Source organism: Sander vitreus, chromosome 13, assembly GCF_031162955.1.
Source record: "Sander vitreus isolate 19-12246 chromosome 13, sanVit1, whole genome shotgun sequence".
In the NCBI taxonomy this organism is placed as follows: domain Eukaryota; kingdom Metazoa; phylum Chordata; class Actinopteri; order Perciformes; family Percidae; genus Sander; species Sander vitreus.
In genome coordinates, this window is record NC_135867.1 from 9,716,376 (window position 1) to 9,738,834 (window position 22,459).

At 39.7% G+C, this 22,459-nt stretch overlaps 1 protein-coding gene across 1 annotated transcript in view; it reads right to left on the minus strand.

Annotated features, from left to right (window-relative positions):
- The window catches only part of stk32a (serine/threonine kinase 32A), a 74,403-nt gene that overhangs the window by 21,037 nt on the left and 30,907 nt on the right, over positions 1-22,459 (minus strand). The window contains exons 7-8 of the mRNA XM_078266535.1: positions 8,570-8,607; positions 1,777-1,866 (exon numbers count right to left, since the gene is read on the minus strand). Coding sequence (XP_078122661.1) covers positions 1,777-1,866; positions 8,570-8,607 — 128 coding nt within the window. The remainder of the gene's footprint in view (positions 1-1,776; positions 1,867-8,569; positions 8,608-22,459) is intronic.

Genomic DNA, 22,459 nt, shown 5'->3' on the forward strand with positions numbered 1-22,459 from the left:
ATATTGGAAGTGTTGCAGAAATGTTACCAGGTCTGAGCCAGTCAGACTGCCGTTGTAACTTTTATGTAAAAAGTGACTTGGATGCTTATTCAGACAAGAGACCGACATGTAAAATTGCAGTCACATTTAAGCAACAAGTTGCGTGTCTGAAAGGAGTTTGTGAAACAGAATAGCACATGTTGTGCAGTAAAGGTTTCTTATACACGTACGATTTGTTGTAACTTCTGAACTGCCCGAAACTGACAGAAGAGAGAGTGTTATGACACTGGTTATAAAACAGAAAACATCTGGCATGAAGAGCATAAATTCCACTCTTTTTGCCACAAGCAAGCATTAATTATGGGGATCTAATTTGGCGCCAATATAGCATCACAATGTACTTGTACTGTAATGAACAATAATTGAATAAACATGCTTTCTGGGTGGGGACGAGCTTTCAACACCCTTAAATTGGTTAGTTTTCCCCCCCCCCTCCTGCGGAAGTGAATAATCTTTTCTGGTTGTTCAGCTGGAATGTTGTTTCAAATGGTCAAGATGAATTTCCATCACTCATCACTTCTTTGTTCTTTATCTGAATTACACAAAATCTGGACTGTGAGAAACATACTGTACACTCGGAAACACACAAACACACACACAAACACGCGCCGTCATGGCAGGTTTTCTCTGCTCTCTTGCTGAAGAGGAGAAAGTGTAGTTTGTCTACTGAAGCCTGTGAAATGGACAAGTTTTCTTCTTTCCAGTGTACCCATGAATTATCTATTACACCACAGAGTATTCACCCAAAATCACACATGGTTACAAGATCAGTCTCCATTATGAGCACACACTTTATTAAGGATAAACACAGGCGGGCGCACACACACACAAACGCGCTGTCTCGTCATTCATGTTCCCCAGAAATCCTGTTGAGCTCCTATCTGATCTCTCAGGAGCTGAATCCACACTGGCTTGATCACTACTGTAGAGTCATGAGGAGGGCGATTGCAGCAGTGCTGAAAACGATACATGCTGGTTTCTAAAGGCAATATTACTTTCTTTCAAATGTTAACACTACTCTCAGGCTTTGGACTCATGCAACAAAATCAACCAAAGAAGAATATGTTTTCTTTTTTATTCAGACACAAGAAAGACATAAAAATGGGGGGATAATGTATGCTAACTATTTGTAACTTAACATGCTTCCTAAACTGAAATGATTCATTAAGCTCCCTATGCTTCACTATGTACCTCACAACAAAGTACTAACATGTATTGATCAAGAAAAGATGTAATGCTTAATTGTTTCTTCTCAAATCTCGAAATTATTTCTCGTTTTCTTTCTTTTCTGCATGTCCCTCAATCGTCATTCATTCTTTCATCAGTCATTTAATTACTCTTAAATTAATCAGTTAGTTTTGTAAACTTACTCAAGACAGGGTTTTATGTAAGGGTTAAAGCCTGAATCTCCATTTGTTCTATTTGTTTCTATCTGTTGGGTGTTGGTCCTCGTCTCCTCACATCGAGTGATGAATCGACAAAAATAGAGAAGAGTCAGACTGCTTTGTAAACAGCAAATGGAGGATGCGTCCTCTTCGTCCAAAGTTAGTCTCTAACATCCCTTCGGTGTCATTGGGAATTTGGATTAGCGTGCTCTGTGTTTAATAATATAGATAACGTTCCATTATTTCTGTAGATTAAAGATCATAGTTTCAGTCTGTTTCCTTTAGCTTCTGTTTGATGTCCCTAGTTTTAAAGTTCCCTTGTGAAGCATTGTTGATGAATGTGTTTTCTTACCCATGTACGGCTTGGTCCCAGCAATGGACGTTGCTTTTAGGTCTTCTTTTACAATGGCTGCGATGTTGAAGTCTGTTAGATGGACGTGCCCTGTAGAACAGAGATTATTTTACTTCAAAGGGACAGAGAGCATGCTCAGTTGTGTGAACCCTTTAAAACCTAAGGTGACACTGAGCTATAAGATCACAGAGCTCTGTTTACACCATCAGCATCAACTGTGTTTCCTCTTAATGTTTAAGCTTTATCTTTTGGAATTAAATGTAACCACAGCTTACACATATCCCACATAGTACGCTGCTTAATGAGGATCAAAGGAATTCTAATACACAACGTAACATAACAATCATAATGCTCTTAACATTGATATCATTAAAAGGCATCAAATGCAAATTAACTGCAGCTTTATTGATGGAATAAAATATGCGTGTGATTATATTATGACTGAGCTGAAAGAGTGTCCAGAGTTTTTCAAAGTCAAATCATTGACCTATGTCTCACTGTGCTGCACACACACTAATGAGCTGAATCTCGTGTGTGTGTGTGTGTGTGTGTGTGTGTGTGTGTGTGTGTGTGTGTGTGACATACTGGGTGAGACAGAGCCCCAGAGTTTTTGCCGCAGAGTGAGTGAATGTTCGGATGAATGGATGTCCCCAAATAACCCCACAAACACATACAGTAAGTCCACTCGCAAAATCTGCATAGCCATACTGTTGCACTTTTTTTTTTTTTATGACAGAATATTTTGTCACACACAAATGAATAACTGGGTGTGGACATAAAGCAGACACAAGCTGGCCAGCTATAGTGTTTATTTACACGAACACCCTGAGCTTTAGAGATAAGAGAACTGCACATAAATCTTCTCCTCTTTCCCCCACTTTCATTCCCTCCTCCCTCAATCAATCTCCATCATCACAGCTTTTCTTTCTGCGTACCTTTTTGTTTTAATTTCATATGCCCTCTTCATTGTTAGGTTTTCATTTTTTGTTCCTCTATAAACCCCCTTTTTTCTGTTACTTTATGCTCATACTTCTTCACCCCCTCTATGTCCTTTTATCGGTTGACTTATGCTTACATACTGTATTTAAAGCTGGGGTGTATGAGTGTAGCTGTGTAGTGATGCACAGAGGGGAGATTGGGTGGTGCTTTGCAGATAGAAAAGGACAAATGTTAATGCAGTCTGATGATTGTGACAAAGGTGCAGCAGGAGCGAAACGTCAGACTTTTAAGTGGAGCTTGAGTAAGAGTAGAGCTTCTTTCATGTTTTCGTAATTAGGTCTACTGTCTCTGTCACATATGTATCTCCCCTTTATCCCTTTTCTGTTTTCATCTTTCTTAGTTTTGCAGAAGACCGATTTAGGATGGGAGTTTTACACAGTGGAAATGGACAACCATAATAAAAATGTTGGGCTGCTTCGCCACAAGTATCTAGTAGCAAAATATGTTGAACGTTTTAATTGTAAGTGTCATTCTAAAATCAGTCCAAACCTCTTTGTTCCAGGTAGGTGTGGAGTCATACAACCTCTGGTGACCAATAACCGAGGCTTTTAGACTCATAGGTTTACTCTTGTATAAGTAATTGTTCTTGTTTCAATATTAACATTAATATGGTGGTAAAACTAACAGGATACAAACATGGCATAGTCATAGAGAAATGACATTAGGAGGATAGATATTAAGAGATGAGCTATGACATAGTTTTCAAATCTGCTTTATGGAAAATGTACAGTATATTGCTTTTGGGTAACTGAACTTCGTCACCACAGTGGCATCTGTGGAATAGGCTACTTGCTGGGTACATTGGATGGATGGAATAGACAGTATTTCCTGACTGGTGGGGCCCATTGTCAGTGAATCAAAAGTGGATTCCAGGGAGAGAAAGAAGTGAACTTATTTCTTGCTTTTATTTTAAAGTACCATCTTCTGCTGTAAAGTGACTAGCAGAGGTCTGCCTGTTGCAGAGACATAGAGGAAGCTAATCAGCCTCTGTGATGTAATATATTAAATCTAAGGCTAGCTAGAAAATTACTCAACAAAGTAATTGTTTTCATGCCCTGTTTCTGTTACGGTTTAGCACAATGACATGTTATGCTCGGGGTGCCTGGATATGACTGAATAGGCCAGTAGCATTCCCTTAAATAAAAAAATAAATAAATCCTGCTCTAATATCTAGTCAGGACAACAGTTTGTCTCCAGTCAAACTGTTCCCTGCCTGTGAGTGTTGAACTGTGTGGTGGCTATTCAGGCAGGTTTATATAAGCAGGTGTCCTGGTGGCTTAGTTATCTAATGTGTTTTACTGGGATTACCTCCACAACTGTCGGGGTTTGATCCCTAGGTTATGTCACGCTGCTGCATGCAGTATGTTTCTTCTATTTTTAATTAATTGATAGCGCTACCTTAAAACACCCCCTCGACTGATGACAACTACGTAACATACACTGATACACATAGAGCTTCATGTAACATGACTCAAACAACCAGTTTTACGAAGCGGGAGTAGTGAAGCCGAAGCTCAGCATATTACCACCATTATCACCATATTAGTATTGTTCCTATGAATTTCCAATATGACTTTACTGATTTTGTTCCTGAAAACTCTACCTACAACGGCCCTCTTGGAGCTTCTCTAAGCATCCTGGTGCTATGTCATGTACCAAAGCGACATTGCACGTGCGTGACTAAATTGTTTTTCTCTCGATGAAGCAGCTCCCAGGGGAACACATGAGGAACGGGTCAATTCCAGCTTGCAGAATTGACGTGGTGTGCAGAAGCAAACAGCCTGCCCCCCATTGTTTTAGACTTGCAGTGCAGAAATAAACTGCGCAGGAAAACAGAGTGTGGCTAGAATGCATGGGGAGGAGGGAAGTGCTTATTGAGTTTGAAAGGACACACACTCATACACAGAGAGAGAGAAAGCACAGGTGAACGCCTGTTGTCCTGTGGAAATCAGGATGAGGCTGACAAAGCAGCCTTTCTCTTTCATCTCCATCTGTCTCATCGCCCTCTGTCTCTCTTCTTCGCATATCTCCTTCTCTCTTTGTCTAAACAGTTATTTTTCTTCCTTTGACAAATCTTTCTTTCCAGAAATGTTTGCTCATCACTTTCCTCTTTCTTGTCGTATCCTTGCGGCTCCCTGTTTGTCTTGCTGCGTCTTCCATCTCTCTCTCTCTCTCTCTCTCTCTCTTGCTCTCTGTCTGCTTCCAGTATGTAGTGACAGCAGGGCTGCCATCCCATATAGCCATAGAGTAGCTGCCCGGTGCCCTCCAAGATCTGAGGACTTGAGTGGGTGTGTGCCTTTGTACAGTATGTGTGTACACTTATATGGCCAAAAGATTCTGAACACTTTTGGTCTTGGGCTGTTTTTCATGGTTAGGTCTAAAGTGCTTAGTTCCAACTGAATCTAAGTGAAAGTATAGTTATTTAGATTTAGATTTAGATTTACATTACAATTTCATCAGCTCATAAATAATATTACTACACAACAATGATCGTGTTTTTCAGTGTTGTCTTTGCCTGTAAATATAGATTTGCGATCATTTCCATTATGCTCAAATTATACTCCAATCTCTTTAGTCTGAGGACAAAGTGTCTTTCATTCTATATGCTAGTGCCAGGAGGGCACTGGTGTTGTTCAGGTGGTGCAGCATATCCTCCTAGTTCAGTGCTCAACCTGAATAGAGAATAAACAAATAACTTAATTTCTCAAAGAATCTTTTGCAAAGGGTCTACTGTCTGTTTACAGCAGATGAACAGTTGATTCAGGGTTTAGGACACAATCGGACTGTATTACTGACTGTTATAATCTGTCCTCTCCATCACTTGAACCAGGTGTGAGTTCATGCCATGATTCTTATGTTTGGCAATTTGAGTACATAAGCTGTGGGAGACAATGACTGAAATGTAAATCGCTGAATCACTGTTAAACCATCTGTTGAGTGACTCAACAGTACCTTTTGACGTGAGAGAAGGTTTAGGCTGTCCAGTCGTAAAGAGAGAAGCCCTTGGGGTGTTTAAATTTCTTGAGATGCGTTTGTTGGCAACTGGTTCTGGCTGGATTTTGGTGTGTGGAGAAGAAGACAAGATAGCTGAGCTATAGCTGATAGAAGAGCCATACACACCTCTCTTTTTGACCTTGGCAGAGTGGGTATAACAGGGCTATTGGAAGTGTTGTCAAACAGACACTATACTTGATGTGCGATACTTTGATGTGTGGAGTCAGCTTCCTGGTGCCGGTACTGTAATAAAGTACCTTCTTGCAATACAACTGAGACAGCCCAGAGTGTTTGTTTTTTTATTCATAACCCAATAGATTATCAGGCATATAAAGGTGATGCTATATAAGAACTTTTTGTTCTTAGTAGAGTATGTAGTTATGGGAATAGTTTAACATTTTGTGAAATACGGTTATTCCAGGGCTCCAGACTGCGACCAAATGGTCGCATTTTACGACCAAAATTTGAGTGTGCGACTGAATTTGACATCCAGTCGCACATGTGCGACCAGTAAATTTGCCCCCCTTTTTTACACATTAAACGTCGAAATTTCGGTACCTGAGAGCGCGTAAGATCAAGCTTATCTGTCCTCTCAGAAAAATGACAGAGAGCGGAGCTCTGACACAAACACACACACTCGCACACACACGCATAGCTGCGGACGGTGCAAACTACGTCAGCTCTGCAGTTTTGTTGAAGTCACAGTGAGTCACGGAAATGCTGATAAAGTGGTTTCAAGTGTGGTTACAGATTTTTAAAACTTCACGCAGACAGCGTTTGCTGCGATATGATATTAATGGCGAGGCGAAAGCGGTCGCGGTGCTGTTGATGTTACACTTCCTAAGCAGGCACAACAGTGGTTTCTGTGCCCTGGTGACTGACTGACAGGCTGAGGTTGTAAGGCTAAAAAAGAATATACAAATACAAGAATAAAAGTTACAGTGAGTAAGAAATGAATAATTATTCAATTTAATAGGTTGAGGGGACGGGTTTGGGAGGAGAGACGGAGGGGTTTTATTTTTATTTTTGTTTAACTTATTTAGAGTGTAACATATTCTAATAAAATAACATAATGTTCTAAGTACATAGGATAAATAGGTTTGACAATAATTTTTACAACTATATATACAAATATATATATATATATATATATATATATATATATTTTTTTTTTTTAGTTTTTCATGATGATGGTGCTGTCAGTTAGCCTTCTATGTTGCATCTTCAAAAGTGACACTGAATTTGAAACAGCACATTGTAATTTCTGCTATTATCAAAGTAATACAGTGGAAATTAGTAGAAATGTAAATATTTGGTTAGCATGTTGATTTACGTGTGCCCCTAAATTTTCTGGTTGCGCCCCTAAAATTTTCAGTTGGGGGCCACTGTGCTCCTAGTGAAAAAAGTTAGTCTGGAGCCCTGTATTCGCTTTCTTGTTAGATGAAAAGATTGTCACGTCTCTCGCTCTGTCCAAAGGTAACACAATCTGCCTACCAGCACCTAAAGCTCACTAATTCACATTTTATATATTGTGCAAAAACTGACGGAATTGTGGTTTTATGGGTGGGGGGGGGTTACATGCCGGACTATTTCTTAGCCAGGCGCAGGAACTTTTCGTCGTCTCTGTGAGGTTGCCAGGCAATCAACAACTCTAAGAAGCTATTTATTTTTTATACATACTTTTGGGCATGTAGTGTACACATGCATACTGTACCATCTCGTCTATGTCTACGATGTGTTTCTCGAGGATTCAATCATAACATGAAGTACTTTAATATTCCTCTAGATTAACATATTGATGAAGGAATTTAACGGTTTCTTTTTATGTCGCCTTGATTTACAATTGTACCCCTCCCTCTGACATGTACACACACACGCACACACACACACACACACACACACACACACACACACACACACACACACACACACACACACTGCTCTATCCGTCTTTTTTGTCATTTTATGTGTGTGCGTGTGTGTATTTCTCTGAAACTGACACTAAAGCCTATGATGAGACTTAAGTTAATCAATCATTCAGAACAGGATTTTCTCTCACAGCAGAGAAAGAGGCATCAATAATATTACCCTGTTCTTCGCACTTATATGACATCACTCCTTCTTATTTCATCCCATATTTCAGAGAAAAGGAACACCATGTAAATGTCACAGTGCTTTAGCCAACAAAGACTGACAATGTGGACATAAAATAAAAATGCATGCGTGTACTTGATCTCTATGTTGTATTTGTGAAAATAAGGTTTTTGGTGAGGTGCTTTCCTTCTTTATGCTGCAAGGCCTATTTAAGCAAAGACGGTGAAACCTGCCTCTAAGCACTGCAACTCCTTTTGATAATAAGTGATCCCAGAGGTTGGAGGTTTGGTAAACTCCTGAGTCAGAAGCTGTTCAGTCTTGAATTTGGGACACTAAGTCAAGTCAGGTCACCATGTGAGTCACTCAAATGTGACCTCAGCCAAGGAGGTCATGTTTTAGTTTGTTTGTCTGTTTGTCTGTCAGCAGAATTACAGACAAACTACTGGCCCGATTTACTTGAAACTTGGTGGACGGGTGTAGCATGGGCCAAGGAAGAACCCATTACATTATGGATTGTAATCATGGGGCAGATACACAAATTATGTTTCACTTCCGTTAACATTGTAAGATAATACTGTATAGGGCATTTGTGCTGCATTCATGTGGTGTCGGAATAATTGGTAAACATTTGCTTCCGAATTCACACTACATTAACATTGTAAGATTGAGGTCTGCGCTCTCTGAGTGCAAATCTTATTGTGCTTACCATTTTCATCCAGTAGTATGTTGTCAGGTTTGATGTCTCTGGAAGGGAAAACACAAACAGTACAGTGGGATTAGTATAGGTTTTTGTGTAGTGAGTAAAATCAGAATCAGATTGTATTTGCGTGTACATTTCTGTGCATATATTTAAAATTGCAGTATTGTTTGGAGAATAAGCAGTAGTGGGATTTGCAAAATCTGGCTTTAATGAGGATACAGTCAGTGCCAGAGAATTTAGAAAACAATAGTTAAATAAAATATGTAAATAAGAATATGAAAAGGCCAGTTTAGTCTAATTTGTTTATACCTTAAACACCTAAGCGTTCCTGATATACAGTATATCAAGTTTAAACTTTGGTAATCCAAAGCGAAGAAGCCCAGTGTAATCTTTTATACATTTTTTCATCACTCAAAACAGATTATAGACTATTTAGTAAGAGGCTACATCGCAGGGGGCATGAAATAATGAGATTGGTTATTTACAAATTGGTTTTGACACTGGAGACCAGGCGTGGCAGTCCCAGGAGTTTTTTTAATACTTTGAATGCACTCAAACAACAATGCAAGTCAAACAACCTGCTTGGTTGCTTAGTTATGATAATTGATAGTGACCCAATTAGACCAGTCAGAGGAATTATGTAACACAGCAACAAAATGTATAAAAAATCAGACCAGTGGTGTCAGACTGAGATGACACCGTTAGTCTCCCCAGTCTCATCACATCATCACACATATGGTCCCATGATATACATTATTATGTGCTTTAAAGTAGTAAGGGACAAGATCCTTGATTTTGGTTTGTTGTAGTCTATATCTTCCGGGATCGTTCAGGTGTCGCTGGAAATTCCGCCAGATGTCTTTCATTTCGGCCGGATTCTTTGTGTTGGCATTTTAAACTCCGGTGGATTTATGAGGACTGTGATTAACTGCTCCTCAGATCTTTGCTGGGTAAATCCAGACAGATAGCTAGACTATCTGTAAAATCTGAGTTTTCTGTTGCACGACTAAAACAACCTTTGAACGTACACATGATCCCTCCCGAGGATATTTTGCAGAGGCGCAGTTGCTCCGTGCGGCTCCTAGCGCCGCCCAAGATGATTGTTATTGGTTTAAAGACACGCCAATAAACCAGGACATGTTTTTCTCCCATCCCAGAATGCTGTATGGACTCGCCAGACCCTCCTCCGCAGCGCTGTGGAGGAAGCTCTGGCAATGCGAGACTAGGTTTGTAAATAAAAACGTGTAGGTGTCTTATTTACTGCTGATTACGCTTTAGTGTCTGTAGGTGGCACTCTCCTCTTTGTCTGTCCTGCCAGGGAGGTTACATTGCTCATATCACATACCCAGGTCTTCTTCTATTCATTCTAAACAAACAACTTTTTTTCTGCTGCTAAAGTGTTAAAACAAAACACTTCCTCTTTGTCACAGTAATAGTACACAAAACTGAATGCACACATCATCAAAATATGAAAGCTTCCAGGAGGTGAAGCTTCCTCACTATTGTCTTGAGTCATTTCACTTCAGTAAATGGCAGAAATTGACATATAATACCCCAGATCGAAACTTTAAAATGGCACTCCATTGCACCGCCGTGTACCAGGTGTGTGACGAAAACAAATGGAAAATAAGATTGAACAGCAGGCTAAGCTGTGGGAGTAGCTGAGACACCCGAGAAGAGGAACAGGTGTAGACTGAGGCTCATACTAAAGTCACAGCATCTGCTTGTTTCTCATCAGCTTTTTTTCAGTTTTTCTCCAATTTTCAAGCAGATGTTTCTTTCTCGGCACTTAACTTTTTTTTGTTGTTGCTTTGACACCACATAAATCACTGTAATACTGTGTACAGTGAATGCAGGCTATATTGTCCTGTTACTGCAATTTTATACTTTCATAGACATGGCATTAATTTGCTTTCCTAGAAAAGAGTTTCTTTACAAACACTTTCCAAATCAACATCTTTTTAAATCGTTTAAGCCAGGAGAATGAGCCATTCGTGAGCCCAGATTGTGTTTTGATTCACCGCATATCTGTATTTCTTTTGCATACCGTTTTACATATTGCTACTTGTGTCTTTTTGTTTTTCGAAGACACATCTTTGTTGATAATTGCTCTCCTTTCTGAATCACCCTTTCTTCTCATACTTAGATAATTTATTACACAACAGTGTTGGTGTTAATTGGTTTTAAATTGTATGAAAGAAATGCTCTAGGGACAGTTTATTAAATATTCTGCTTTGTGCCGGATCCATAGAAAGGGAATTAAAAGAGAGAATACATTTTAACAACAGATGTCAGAGCAACACACACTGTGGGTTCCCAAATTGTTACACAGTGACATAAAGGCACCAGTAATAATACCAAGGTCCCTGATGACAATCAGCCACTTCAAAGAACAGTGACAATGATATCCCTCCTGGCTATTTATGTTAATTCAAAGCAAACATATTATCTTCTTTCTTCTCATTGTCACTGATCTTTATCTATAGCCTAACAGTGTCTTGCCACTCAGACTATTCCAAATAACATATATGTGCTTATATTGTTTTTGCATTTCACCTTTTTGGTCCCCACCACTGCTCGCTCACGCACAAAAACATAGACTCTTACCCCTATTTTCCACCAGGCGCGTCTGCGCTGCGTTTCAGGCACGTCGCAACCCCCGCGAGTCAATGCTTGATAATCTACCAGCCGCGCCGCATCCCAGAAGCGTGCGTGAAGCAGCTCTCCGCTCCGCTAAAGATATGCACCAAGGTCTATTGTCACGCGAGCCGCGGGGCTTTCGGACAGTTGGGCAGGAAGTGAAACAGCGAGAGTATCCAGTCAATTTACATAAACACCAGCCCCAATGTCGTATACGTCTCCTCTACAACACCACAGATGACGAGAGATTCATCTTCGAGGTGGAAAATAAGCACAACGCCAGAAAAGAGGAGGCACAGAGTTTAATTGCAAGAGTGCTAGAGTGGAAGGTAGATACTACTAGCTTAATAAACGTGATTGTTCTGTAAAGTACATAAAATATGTCAGTCGGGCAGCAAGACGCTCAGCTTATGAGACGCTCCCGATGTGGTATGGCGCGTGGTGGAGGAAGGAACAAAACCGCGGCACAACCAAACAAATCTGCTGTGCAGCCGGAACGCAGCACAGACCTGCCCGCTGGAAAATCGGGGTCACACACAAAGACAAGCATGCATATACACACACACACTTGAAGTATTGGACACTTTCAGATTCTGAAAATTACCATCCTCTCCTAAGATGGGTATGAGTTTTTTTTTATTTATTTTTTTACAGACTGTTTCCTGATGCATGAGAGTGGAAGGGCACAGCGTGTTCTCAGATGTTCTCTCGTCTCTGGAACGTATCCCACAGCTCTAACGATGCTTTGAACTGGAAAGACGATATTCAATATTCAGCGCCCTTCATAATTGTTGCCGCTGTGCATGATGGTCAAATGCAGTACTCATTTTGAGAATCACCACACATTGAAATTGACATCAACTTTACAGAGTGAAGACATTTGAGAAGTACCTACTGTGAGTACATTAGCAGGGATTGTCAAGTCAATGTGCTATGCTCAAGTTTGTGTTTTTAATATGACTTGATTTGTAGAGATATTTGTTCAGATCTTTAGACTTCAAAGTTTTAAACTACATCTACAGTACATTTATTGGAACAAAATAATACACAATGCAGATATTAAAGGGAACAAAATGAGCAAAAGTAGCAGCAATAGGACCATTGGGACATTCAGGAGGACATTCATAGTGAATCACAACAGTATGGAGACGGTAGCACTGTAACAGACACACATCTTTTTGGCAGACTCATTGTGCATTCTTACTGTTAGACAGCAAGTGTCTCCTCTAATTGAGTCCACTGCCCTGTAGGAGCCCAGCAGTATTTAGCATATAAAAGGCCACGCTGACCTGAGTTCTGTGTGCTCCTTTGTGTGCATATGTGTGTTTCTGCGGCACACTCCTGGAGACAACCTGTAGCATGGAACTCGGCTCTGGGCTGCTTTGGCAGATCAAGTGGCGTAGGCCCAGGTGGGGGTGAGAAAGGTCGACCATGTAACCCATAATTAGCTGACATTTGCCTCATAGCAGGCACGAGGGACAGGAGGAGGGGCACATGCCGCTGCTAAAGAAGCAGAACAAGGAAGCCTCTTTTATAGCTTAAGGCCATGCTACCATTGTGAAGCCGCAGGACAAGGAGGGGCTGAGACAACTGGCTCAAGAGATAAAGAAAAGCAGCAAGGCTCAGCAGGAAGTGGTAAAAGCCAAGCTGCTGAGGTAGAGGTGATGATGATGGCCATGGCCTGTTCTTCTAACTAGGGATCGACCGATACTGGTTTTTCAGGGCCGATACCGATTATTATTATTATTATTATTATTATTATTAGCTAATGAAACCGATAACCCATATTTGGAACCGATATGCATTTACAGTGAAAATTAAAATCTTTAGGTCAAAATTAAGATTTTTGAGTGTTACAAACTCCAATACAAAACTTAGTTTAAATGCTTTAAGCAATTATTTGAAAAACATAACGCACAGTAAAAGACAGTCAGATAGTGTTGTGGGCGGGACATTAAGTCAGACTCAGTGGTGAGTGAAACCGAAGCAGAGGGACAGACACAGAGCTGTAGCCGAGCCAAAGTAGCGCAATTCCTTTTTATTTCAACCTGGCTTATTTACCATAAATGTGACTATCGTGGCTCTATAGCTTGTGCTAACTTTGCACATGCCAGCTCCATTGAGATTCGGATTTAGGAAAATGAAGACTAGGCAAAACAACATATGACAGGACAAATTTTGCAAACCTCCTACTGCTTTCTAAATAAACATGTTTTTTTTACATGAATCATTCCGCAAGTCTGACTGAGAGTAAACACAGAAATAAGCTGCCTAAAAACGACCATCATTGCTAACTGCATAGGGATGCAGGATCTGTTACATGAAGCAAAATAAGGAGAGATATTTTAAACTAAACGTAACAAATAACAGAATAGTTTCAGACACACTCAATGTGCTCAGCCTTGTCTAAATAGTGGTTTTGCAATTAAATAGTCAATATTTTATAAACGTCAGAGACTTATGAAGCCTATTCTAACAGTCACAATCAATACTCCAATTGCACACTCTCAGTTGCATTCAGTTTAATGATCCATTAATTTAAATTTCATTTTCCTTTCATAGAAGCTGACATAAAAGAATTACCCATGAATTACCAACGAATGTCTTTCTACGTCTAAAGTCATAATGAAAAGTAGGTCAGACGGCTCTGTAATGATGCTGTCTAGGGTAAGAGCAGTACTAATATTGATGTGATGTTTGTCCTGCCATGATATTGATAATAGTTAACCTGTTCCTAGTCCCATTGTGCATTTTCCCATTGATATCATTTCAGTTGTTTCCCATGCAGACCCTATTGGATGTAGCTTGGTAGGTTGGTTTCATACCATGTTACCGAACACAATACTACTGATTTTAATGTTTTTAAATTAAAGCACTTGAAGCTGTCACCTGCTCATTTCAGCTGGCAGTTTTGTCTGTTGCTGAGAAAACAGATGGGTCTGTCACAGCCCGGGTCACAACTGTGCTGTGTGTGAAGACGGGGCTGCTTGGCTAGGTGACACCTCAACCATCTGCAAGCGTTTACCACTTTGTTCAGGATGCTTTCAGAGGTGACGCATCAAAAAGGCATATGAAATGAAAGTGTTACAATGTTGCATCAGAGGAAATGTGATGATAAAAATAATTTGGGGCATACTTTAATTTAGCTGCTAAACTGAGATCCTGCACCGTGTACTGACAATCTCCAAACTATGAGGTAGCAATTTGTAATCATCAGTCATTCTTTGTCACTGCAGTGAAACTCGAAATTTCAGCTTTTTTAGGGGCACATCTTCCAGTCTGATTTTCTGTTTTCTGTCTCAGAATAACAAGAAAATATTAGGATAATCAAAAGCACTTCACATATGAATTGACACCTATGTATGAATCACTGTGCCACAAATACATAAAATGGAAACAGAAAGACAAGAAAGGAGATATAAAGTAGATGTATAAAATATATAAAGATACTGATAAACTGAGATAGGGGGAAAGGTAAAAAGGATGGATTGGGAGAAAATACTTTGTAACATACAGAGTGAGAGGGAGTAGGTGGACTGAGTAATGTATGTCAGACAGCTATACATTTATTGAGTGAGAGAGATAAAGAGCTGTAGGAATTCATTGGGAGTTAAGGATGAATAGTGACGATTTAAGAGAAAACAATAATGTATAGTGTTCTTCTGTTTGGATAAATTGAAAGAATGAAGTGGAGAGACAGAGAGACGACTTGGACTGGAAAGAGAGAGAGGGGTGGAGATATAGAGAGCCAAGGGTGAATTAAGAGAGAAAGACAGAGAGTAGAAATTGAGCAAATTCGGTAAAGGGAATGAAGTGAAAAACAGAAAATGGGAATAACGGAGGTAGACATGTGGGGCTCTTCTGAGTGAGGAGTGAGGCGAAAGGCCAGAAGAGCTTGGTGCAAGCTGATCCCCTCGGCTTTGCTCTCGGATGACTGACCTTACAAGCTATTAGCAGGATCTAATGGCCTCATTACAGCCTTCTATCAGAGATAGAGGTGGAACCGAAGCCTGTACCTGGTCATATAATACTGCACAGATACTGGAGCAGGCAAACACACCTGAGAACGGAGGCTTAAACACACACACACACACACACACACACACACACACACACACACACACACACACACACACACACACACACACACACACACAGGTCATGCAACCACACAGCCACACCCTCTGATCATTCACAGAGCTGACTTAGGCATACACATGTCTACACACTTATGCTGAGGCCAAATAAGAACACACACAAACACACAGAAAATACACACATACACCTGTAAAGTAGTCTTGCATTGCCAGACCTATCTCCACAGCACTGCGGAGGAAGTCTGGGCTGAACTGTTCACACAGTACAGTAACGTGAACTATAAAAATTAGCTGGATGCATAGTTAAACATAATTTGCTCATACCAGTGTATCACCGTGCGTATTTTGTCCATAGCAGATCCCATAGGTCCCAAAACGTCCCAGTTAGAGAGCAAATGCCATAAACATATTCTTTGTAAATCTTTACCATCATTCCCTGAACGAACCAAACAGGCCTGCCTTGTTCCACCATCCATATTTTCCTTGAAACTTTGAAAGGCCATTAACAGCCTGTAACGTTGCTCAGAGGTTCCGGTTAATGTTACTCGATCCGACTGGATTTTAAAGTTAACTCAAAGAAGCGGAAAGTGGGGGACATCCTGCGGAACTTCCGGCGGCACTGCAGCTATCCTGTAAATGAACCGTCGTCGATATAGACTACCTGTGAAGTAAGTATGTTCTCAAATGTCAGGAGCGATCTGATCAAAAAATATTCAAACAAGATTAAAGAGTTTACCAGACATTTGATGCCAGCTTGTGGTTCGTGATTGTAGAGTCGATTATTGTCTTTATCGATTAGTCTGCCTATTATTTTCTCTAATGGAATAATTGTTTAGACTATAAAATTAAAATTAAAATCCAAGGTTTCTTCAAATTTTTTAAGTCAGACTAATGGTGACAAAACCCCCAAAAAGATTCATTTTGCTAACAAAGATGACTGAATAAGCCAGCAAATATTCACATTTGAAGGCGTTTCTGCTTATAAAATGACAAAGAATGTATCAATTATCAAAAGTTAGTTAGTAATTATTATGATAATAATAATAATAATAATAATAATAATAATAATAGAGATAAACCTAATTTGTATAGACTGAATCACCAGACGTCGCGCTGACACAAATCACTTCTGGGTAGACAACTGGCCATTGTTGAATTTCGGAGATATGTGACATTGGCAAACTTTCATTTCTGTTGTCATTTTCAACGTTTAAAGATATATATATATATATATATATATATATATATAGTTAAACACAACCCGGTCTATCTGCATTTCTGCTGTGCTTATTTTCTGTACTGTGTTGCTTTGCTTGCATCTTTGATAAACCAAATCTAGTGAGACCAACATCTCACCCTGGTCGGTCTGATTGCTAGTTTGGGTGGTGTCATTTCCTTTAGTCTGTGGCCCAACAGGTAAATAAAGTCTCCAACCTAATGTTAGTGAAAATGTTGAAAAATGAAAGCATAAAACATGTATTTTGGATGAATAAGGTGAGCGTATATCATGTTGTTCTTGGCCCGTTTGTAAACAAGCATTGTGATTGGGTCTATAGCACTTTTCAGTGCTTTATATAATAAGATATTAAAACAATACGTTGATTATTAGACCGACACAGCAAGGAATAATTAGGTTAAAATGCACTAAAAAAAAGTGGATGAAGGTGTGGCTTGCCTAATCTTCTCTGGTAAATCATTCCAGAGTGGCAAGGCCCTGATAGCAAAGGCCAACCTAGAAAGTAGATCTAGAAGTCTACATGGTAGCAACTATTCCATTAATTGTTTAAGCTCTACTTAATCGTTTTTTATACTCTGTGCTACAGACACATTTCAAACGATACCACAATTACCAAGGTTTGATACCCAGCCCTAGGTAATTTATGTTTGGCATTCGTTTTTTGTCTTTGAGCAAATATATAAAAAATATTTTGTGGATTTTCACTTTAATTCCATTTTTGTCTTTTTTAATCCATGGCTGCTACAGTGTAATTTGTGTTAGTGGTTTTCTGGGCATAGATTGCAGGCAGTTCAATCAGAGGCTCTTTCATGGCTCTGCTGCTTTAGAAGCTCTCTTCTCCCCTTTCAGAATAAAAGCAGGGAGCTGCAGGATTGTGCCTCTCCCACTATTTTACAAAGGAGTGTGGAGGAGCTCTGGAAGCCCACAGCTTAGCTACATCACACACATTTAAAACAAGCAATACGCACATAAATACACATGAACACAGTAATACACAGTTTGTGCATAGAAATATGTACACACTCATAGATACACACAGTGCCAGAATCCCTCAGTTCTAAGTACCCATACCCACCAGCCATTGAAGAGCAAGTCAGACAGCCACTGCCTTTGAACGTGAATTGAAAGCCCAACCAGACCCACAGAGGCTAACAGCTCCAACCCAGCAAACTGCTGCATCTCTCGCTCTGCCTTTCTTCTTTCTGTTAAAGTTTAGCAGCTCTGACAAGTGTGCGAACGGCACAGGTGTGCATGCATGTGTGTCTGTTGCCGTGTTTACGCACATGGGTAAACATTGCATGTGTGTGTATGACAGAAGCAACTCTTGAGCTGAGAGATGTTCATTCCTTATTCAGTACCAGATACTAAGTGCATCTGGTTGACGAAAGTCATGCTTGACAAGTCCCCTGTCTAATTTGGAGCTGTTTTTTTTGGGGAAGACTGAGAGTGCCGAGCAGACACTGAAAGCAGCCAGTCAGCGCTAAAAAGCCAAGGCCGAAACTCACATCACAATTACCAGTGATGAATAATTCACAGAGTCAGAAACATTCAGGGAGTGTTACAAAAAGTGTCAGCTCTCTCCACCCTCTTTGACTCTGTCTGTAGCTCTGTCTCCATGTCTGCCTTTCTGACTGCCAAAAATCTCTCTGCTTCTTTCTTCTGCAGGCAGACACGTGACTAAGCTGCACAAGCAGGCAATTTGTGATCTTTTTTGGAGCAGACTAGCTAGTAAACATTCTTTCGTGTTCCGAGCACAAACCTTTTCCCAATCGGCTAATCTGCTGTTGCGAGCCAGGTTGAGCTGAGGGAGATTTTTTGACAACGTTAACGCTTAATTCAACATTTTGTGGTGAAAATTGGAGAGCTGGCACCAGCTGGCACCTTAATCTGCATTTATGAAATATGAGTGTATAATTTCTCCCTACTCTCCCTACCATCCCTCATGGTTCTTTTTTTTCCCCTCTCTGCTGGGAAATGAAACATTAACACACTCCATGAATAAAGAATACTTCACTTGAAGACATGACAAACGCTCCCCATTTCGAGCAGCTGATGGAGAATAAGAGTAAGAGTAATGTCTTAGTATGCCTCTATGCAATCTGCAGTGCTGTATGTTATCTTTTAGGAACCATCCATGAAAGACCCACTGAGACTGTTTTTTTCTTCTTCTCCCTTTCACCTTCAATTAACCAGATAGGTGAATTAAGACCATATTCCCTTTTGGCAGCTGGGCAATAGGCCTCAGATGAGAAGTGGATAGAGGAGCAAATGATGAATGATGATTATTTGAAGCAGAGTATTCTTTGTGACACTCCCTCAGAGAAAAAATAAAACGTGCACAACTGGGATGAAGAAATGAGGATAAGGGAGAGAAGAGCATGGGAAATAAATAAAAGTAGGTAGAGAAAATAGCACAAGAGGGGGAAAAGCGGGAGCGATACTGGGAGAGATAGAAAGAGAGAGAGAAAGAAAAAGTGAGAGATGGGGAAAAAAGAGATAATTACTTGCAAAAAACAATCTTCCTGATTGAGACCCTTGCTGCTGCAACAGTTAGCTTCAGGAAACTGAATAGATTGGACAATTTCCATGGACCAACCAAAACCAACAATATCTTAGTTCATCTCTCAACACTTTCCAACTTCCAGTGGCACTCAGCCCCAAGCCTATTTGTCCTGCTACAAATATTTAAAAATGTGTCACAAGCATAGTTGGGCTGGGCAATATATTGATATTATATTGATATTGTGATATGAGACTAGATATCGTCTTAGATTTTGGATATCGTAATATGATATGACATAAGTGTTGTCTTTTCCTGGTTTTAAAGGCTGCATTACAGTAAAGTGTTGTACTTTTCAGAACTTACCAGACTGTTCTAGCTGTTCTATTATTTGCCTTTTCCCCACTTAGACATTATGTCCACATAACTGATGATTATTTATCTAAAATCTAGATCAGGATATTTTGTTAAAGCACCAATCGCCGCAATATCGATATCGAGGTATTTGGTCAAGAATATCATGATATCTGATTTTCTCCCTATCGCCCAGCCCTAAAGCATAGTCTTATATTTAGGTGCCTAATAGATTCAGCTGGGCACTGTAGACTTTAGAAAACATTATGTTGGGAACTGTTTTTAGCCGTGGATTAATACAGATTTTGCGCACTATTTATTATTTACAGCAGCAAGACGGTGCATGTGGGATTAAGTCAAAATAAACTACATTGCCCATCATTATGGTCATGAAAGAACATGTCACCCAGGGCAAAGGTGTGGCTCATTGGTGTATTTATAAAAAAATCTTTTGACAACAATCGATGTCTCTGAGGACAAACAAAGTTCTACTTGACTATCACGCAGAGAATAAAACTACTCTCTATCAGGCAGTACTTTTATTACGGTTTAAGTCTTTTCATGGGTTTTGCTGACAATCAGAAAATGTGAAACATTGACATTATTTTTTAGAATTGAACAAATACTTGAAATAGTCAAAGCCACCTATCCACACATAATGAAAAATAAAAGATCATTGTAAAAATGACTGCTATTCCCCTTTGAACCAATAAAACTGCAAATGCAAAATGCATGGCACAGACAAAGCTACTGTATAAAATAATTCATAAAAGAGCGCACTTTGCAATAACCAAGTGTAATACCTAGCTTCATGAAGAACCATCTTTTTTTCAATTAGTCCATTTTCAACATGTTTGAAAATCGTTATAAAAGACAGGAAGAAAGAAGTGGCAGGAGCGCTACTGGTATCCCTTTAACCACCGGTGCTCATGGAAGGGAATGCAATTCACAAAAAGAAAGAAAAATTATGACCAAAGAAGTCATAAAACATTATGTCCAGATACTCAATGTTTGTTACTAAAAGTGAAAAGAGGCCTTTAATAAATAGGTCAAGACATTAAAAATACACCAACGCGTGTCGGCTTGAGTCTCCCTCAGGGTGTAGTCAAGACAGTTTAACCTTTATGCGACACATTGATGTTTAAACCAGTGTACTACTACATCAAAGTGTGTAGATATTTCACTGTGAGATTCACAAAATGAACTTCCATCTTAACTGTCTACACTGAGGTCTGTCTGCAGGATCTCTATCCATTGCTGTCTGTTTGATGGATGAAGACCCATGGATTAGTCCCTTAACCACCTTAATGGGCAGTGTGTTTCCTAAATGAAAGTTAGGAATATTGACTTGTTAAAAGCGTCTGCTGGCTGACAACACGCAAGTCTTTCCATTATGAGCAATCCAGGAGGCAATAAAATGCACCTGAGGATTCAGCCTGAGATAGTTGTTGTTGATGTCAAAGAGGCTGTGGTGAAGTACACGTACGCACACACATAAATCGCTTTCCCTGTCACACACTTTCCATGTATCCTTTCCACTTGTTTGGAGAGTCTCATGAAGTCTCTGAAGATGTCATCTAATTGAGACTCGTTCTGTTGTAAATAATTCAAACCCCTTCTGAGAGTTTAGGGTTAAAACCACTGACTAACCAACCCTGGTTTTAGCTAAACCTTAAGATATATGACACACATGGGATTGATCATTCCAAAATATATTTTCCATCAAAAAATGATTATTTACACAAGAAGACTGTAGTATGACACATAACTTTGTATGAATGTAATGTGCGTCTATAAAAAAAAAAAAAACAGGGTTCAGTTTTCAACTTATAGTAAGAAGTTTAACAAGTTTGAGTGAACTTTTTTTTCTTTCTTATTTAATCATGATGAAGCCTCGGTTATTCCAACAACTTTCTTATTTTTGTCCTTAATTTTAAATGCTTGATAATGAAAGTTTAATTTTCAGGATAAGTATTATAAAAGCTTCCAAGATTTCTCCTACTTTTTAGACTTCAAGTAAAATCTGTTTCCACTTAATAACAGTGGAATTAAATTAACTTCCACCGTGCATCATACTTAATGCTCAGAGGCTCCTGCATGTCCCATGATGACGCCGCCGTCTCTTTGATTTTCCATGCAGGCTCTATCAAGATGAGCTGAATTGCTGTTGTTAACCTCATTGCTGCTCTGTCCCCTCTCTCTTGAGATTTGCCAGACAGTGGCACACAGTGCAATAGTTTATTATTGAAAATAATTTGCAATACCAAATACAGAGGTACAGCAACAGACAAAGAGTCTGTTGCTGTCACTGCTGCAGCAATCTCGGAACCCATCGACTATCAGTCTGATGAGGATTTAGCCTCTGGGGGCAACGAAAATATTTTGGGGGTTCAGGTGTAGCCAGCAGATATCCGGGCCAAGACCCGTGCGCCGGGTCCGATTAGCAACTCAAAACGTGAGAATTGAGTTGGAGATGTGCGAAAACGTCTCTATAAACATTCTTTTAATGTTCCTGCAAACTTAATCCATGACCTCAATGGAAATCTAATCAATTCAGTACTGCATTATAAAACAGTTGTTTTGTAATGGTGCCGATTGTGCTACAAAGCTCAGGTTGAACATCTTTCTAAAAAACCTAAAATTCAAATTAGATTATATACTATTATATATACTTATACTGGAACCAAACCTTTCCCATTTCAAAACATAAAGGACATTCTACAATCTATGCAGTCTACCCTGGATTATGAAGATATTATGTGTGCTCATGCTGTTGGCCCTCCCCTTAAACCACTGGATGCCATTTAATTTGTTCCTCAAGATAGCCATCGCACTCACCACTGAAAGTTGTATGAAACGTTTGGATGGTCTTCACTGACATCTAGAAGGCATTAGAATACCTGTGTTTAAATTTAAGGCCATGCTATCTTAAGTCTCCAAGATATTTAACAGTGACACAAAATTAAGTTGGATACACTCTGAGGGACTAACTACATTTTCTGGGTTAGAGGTATTTACACTGTGTGTATGTGTGTGTGTGTGTGTGTGTGTGTGTGTGTGTGTGTGTG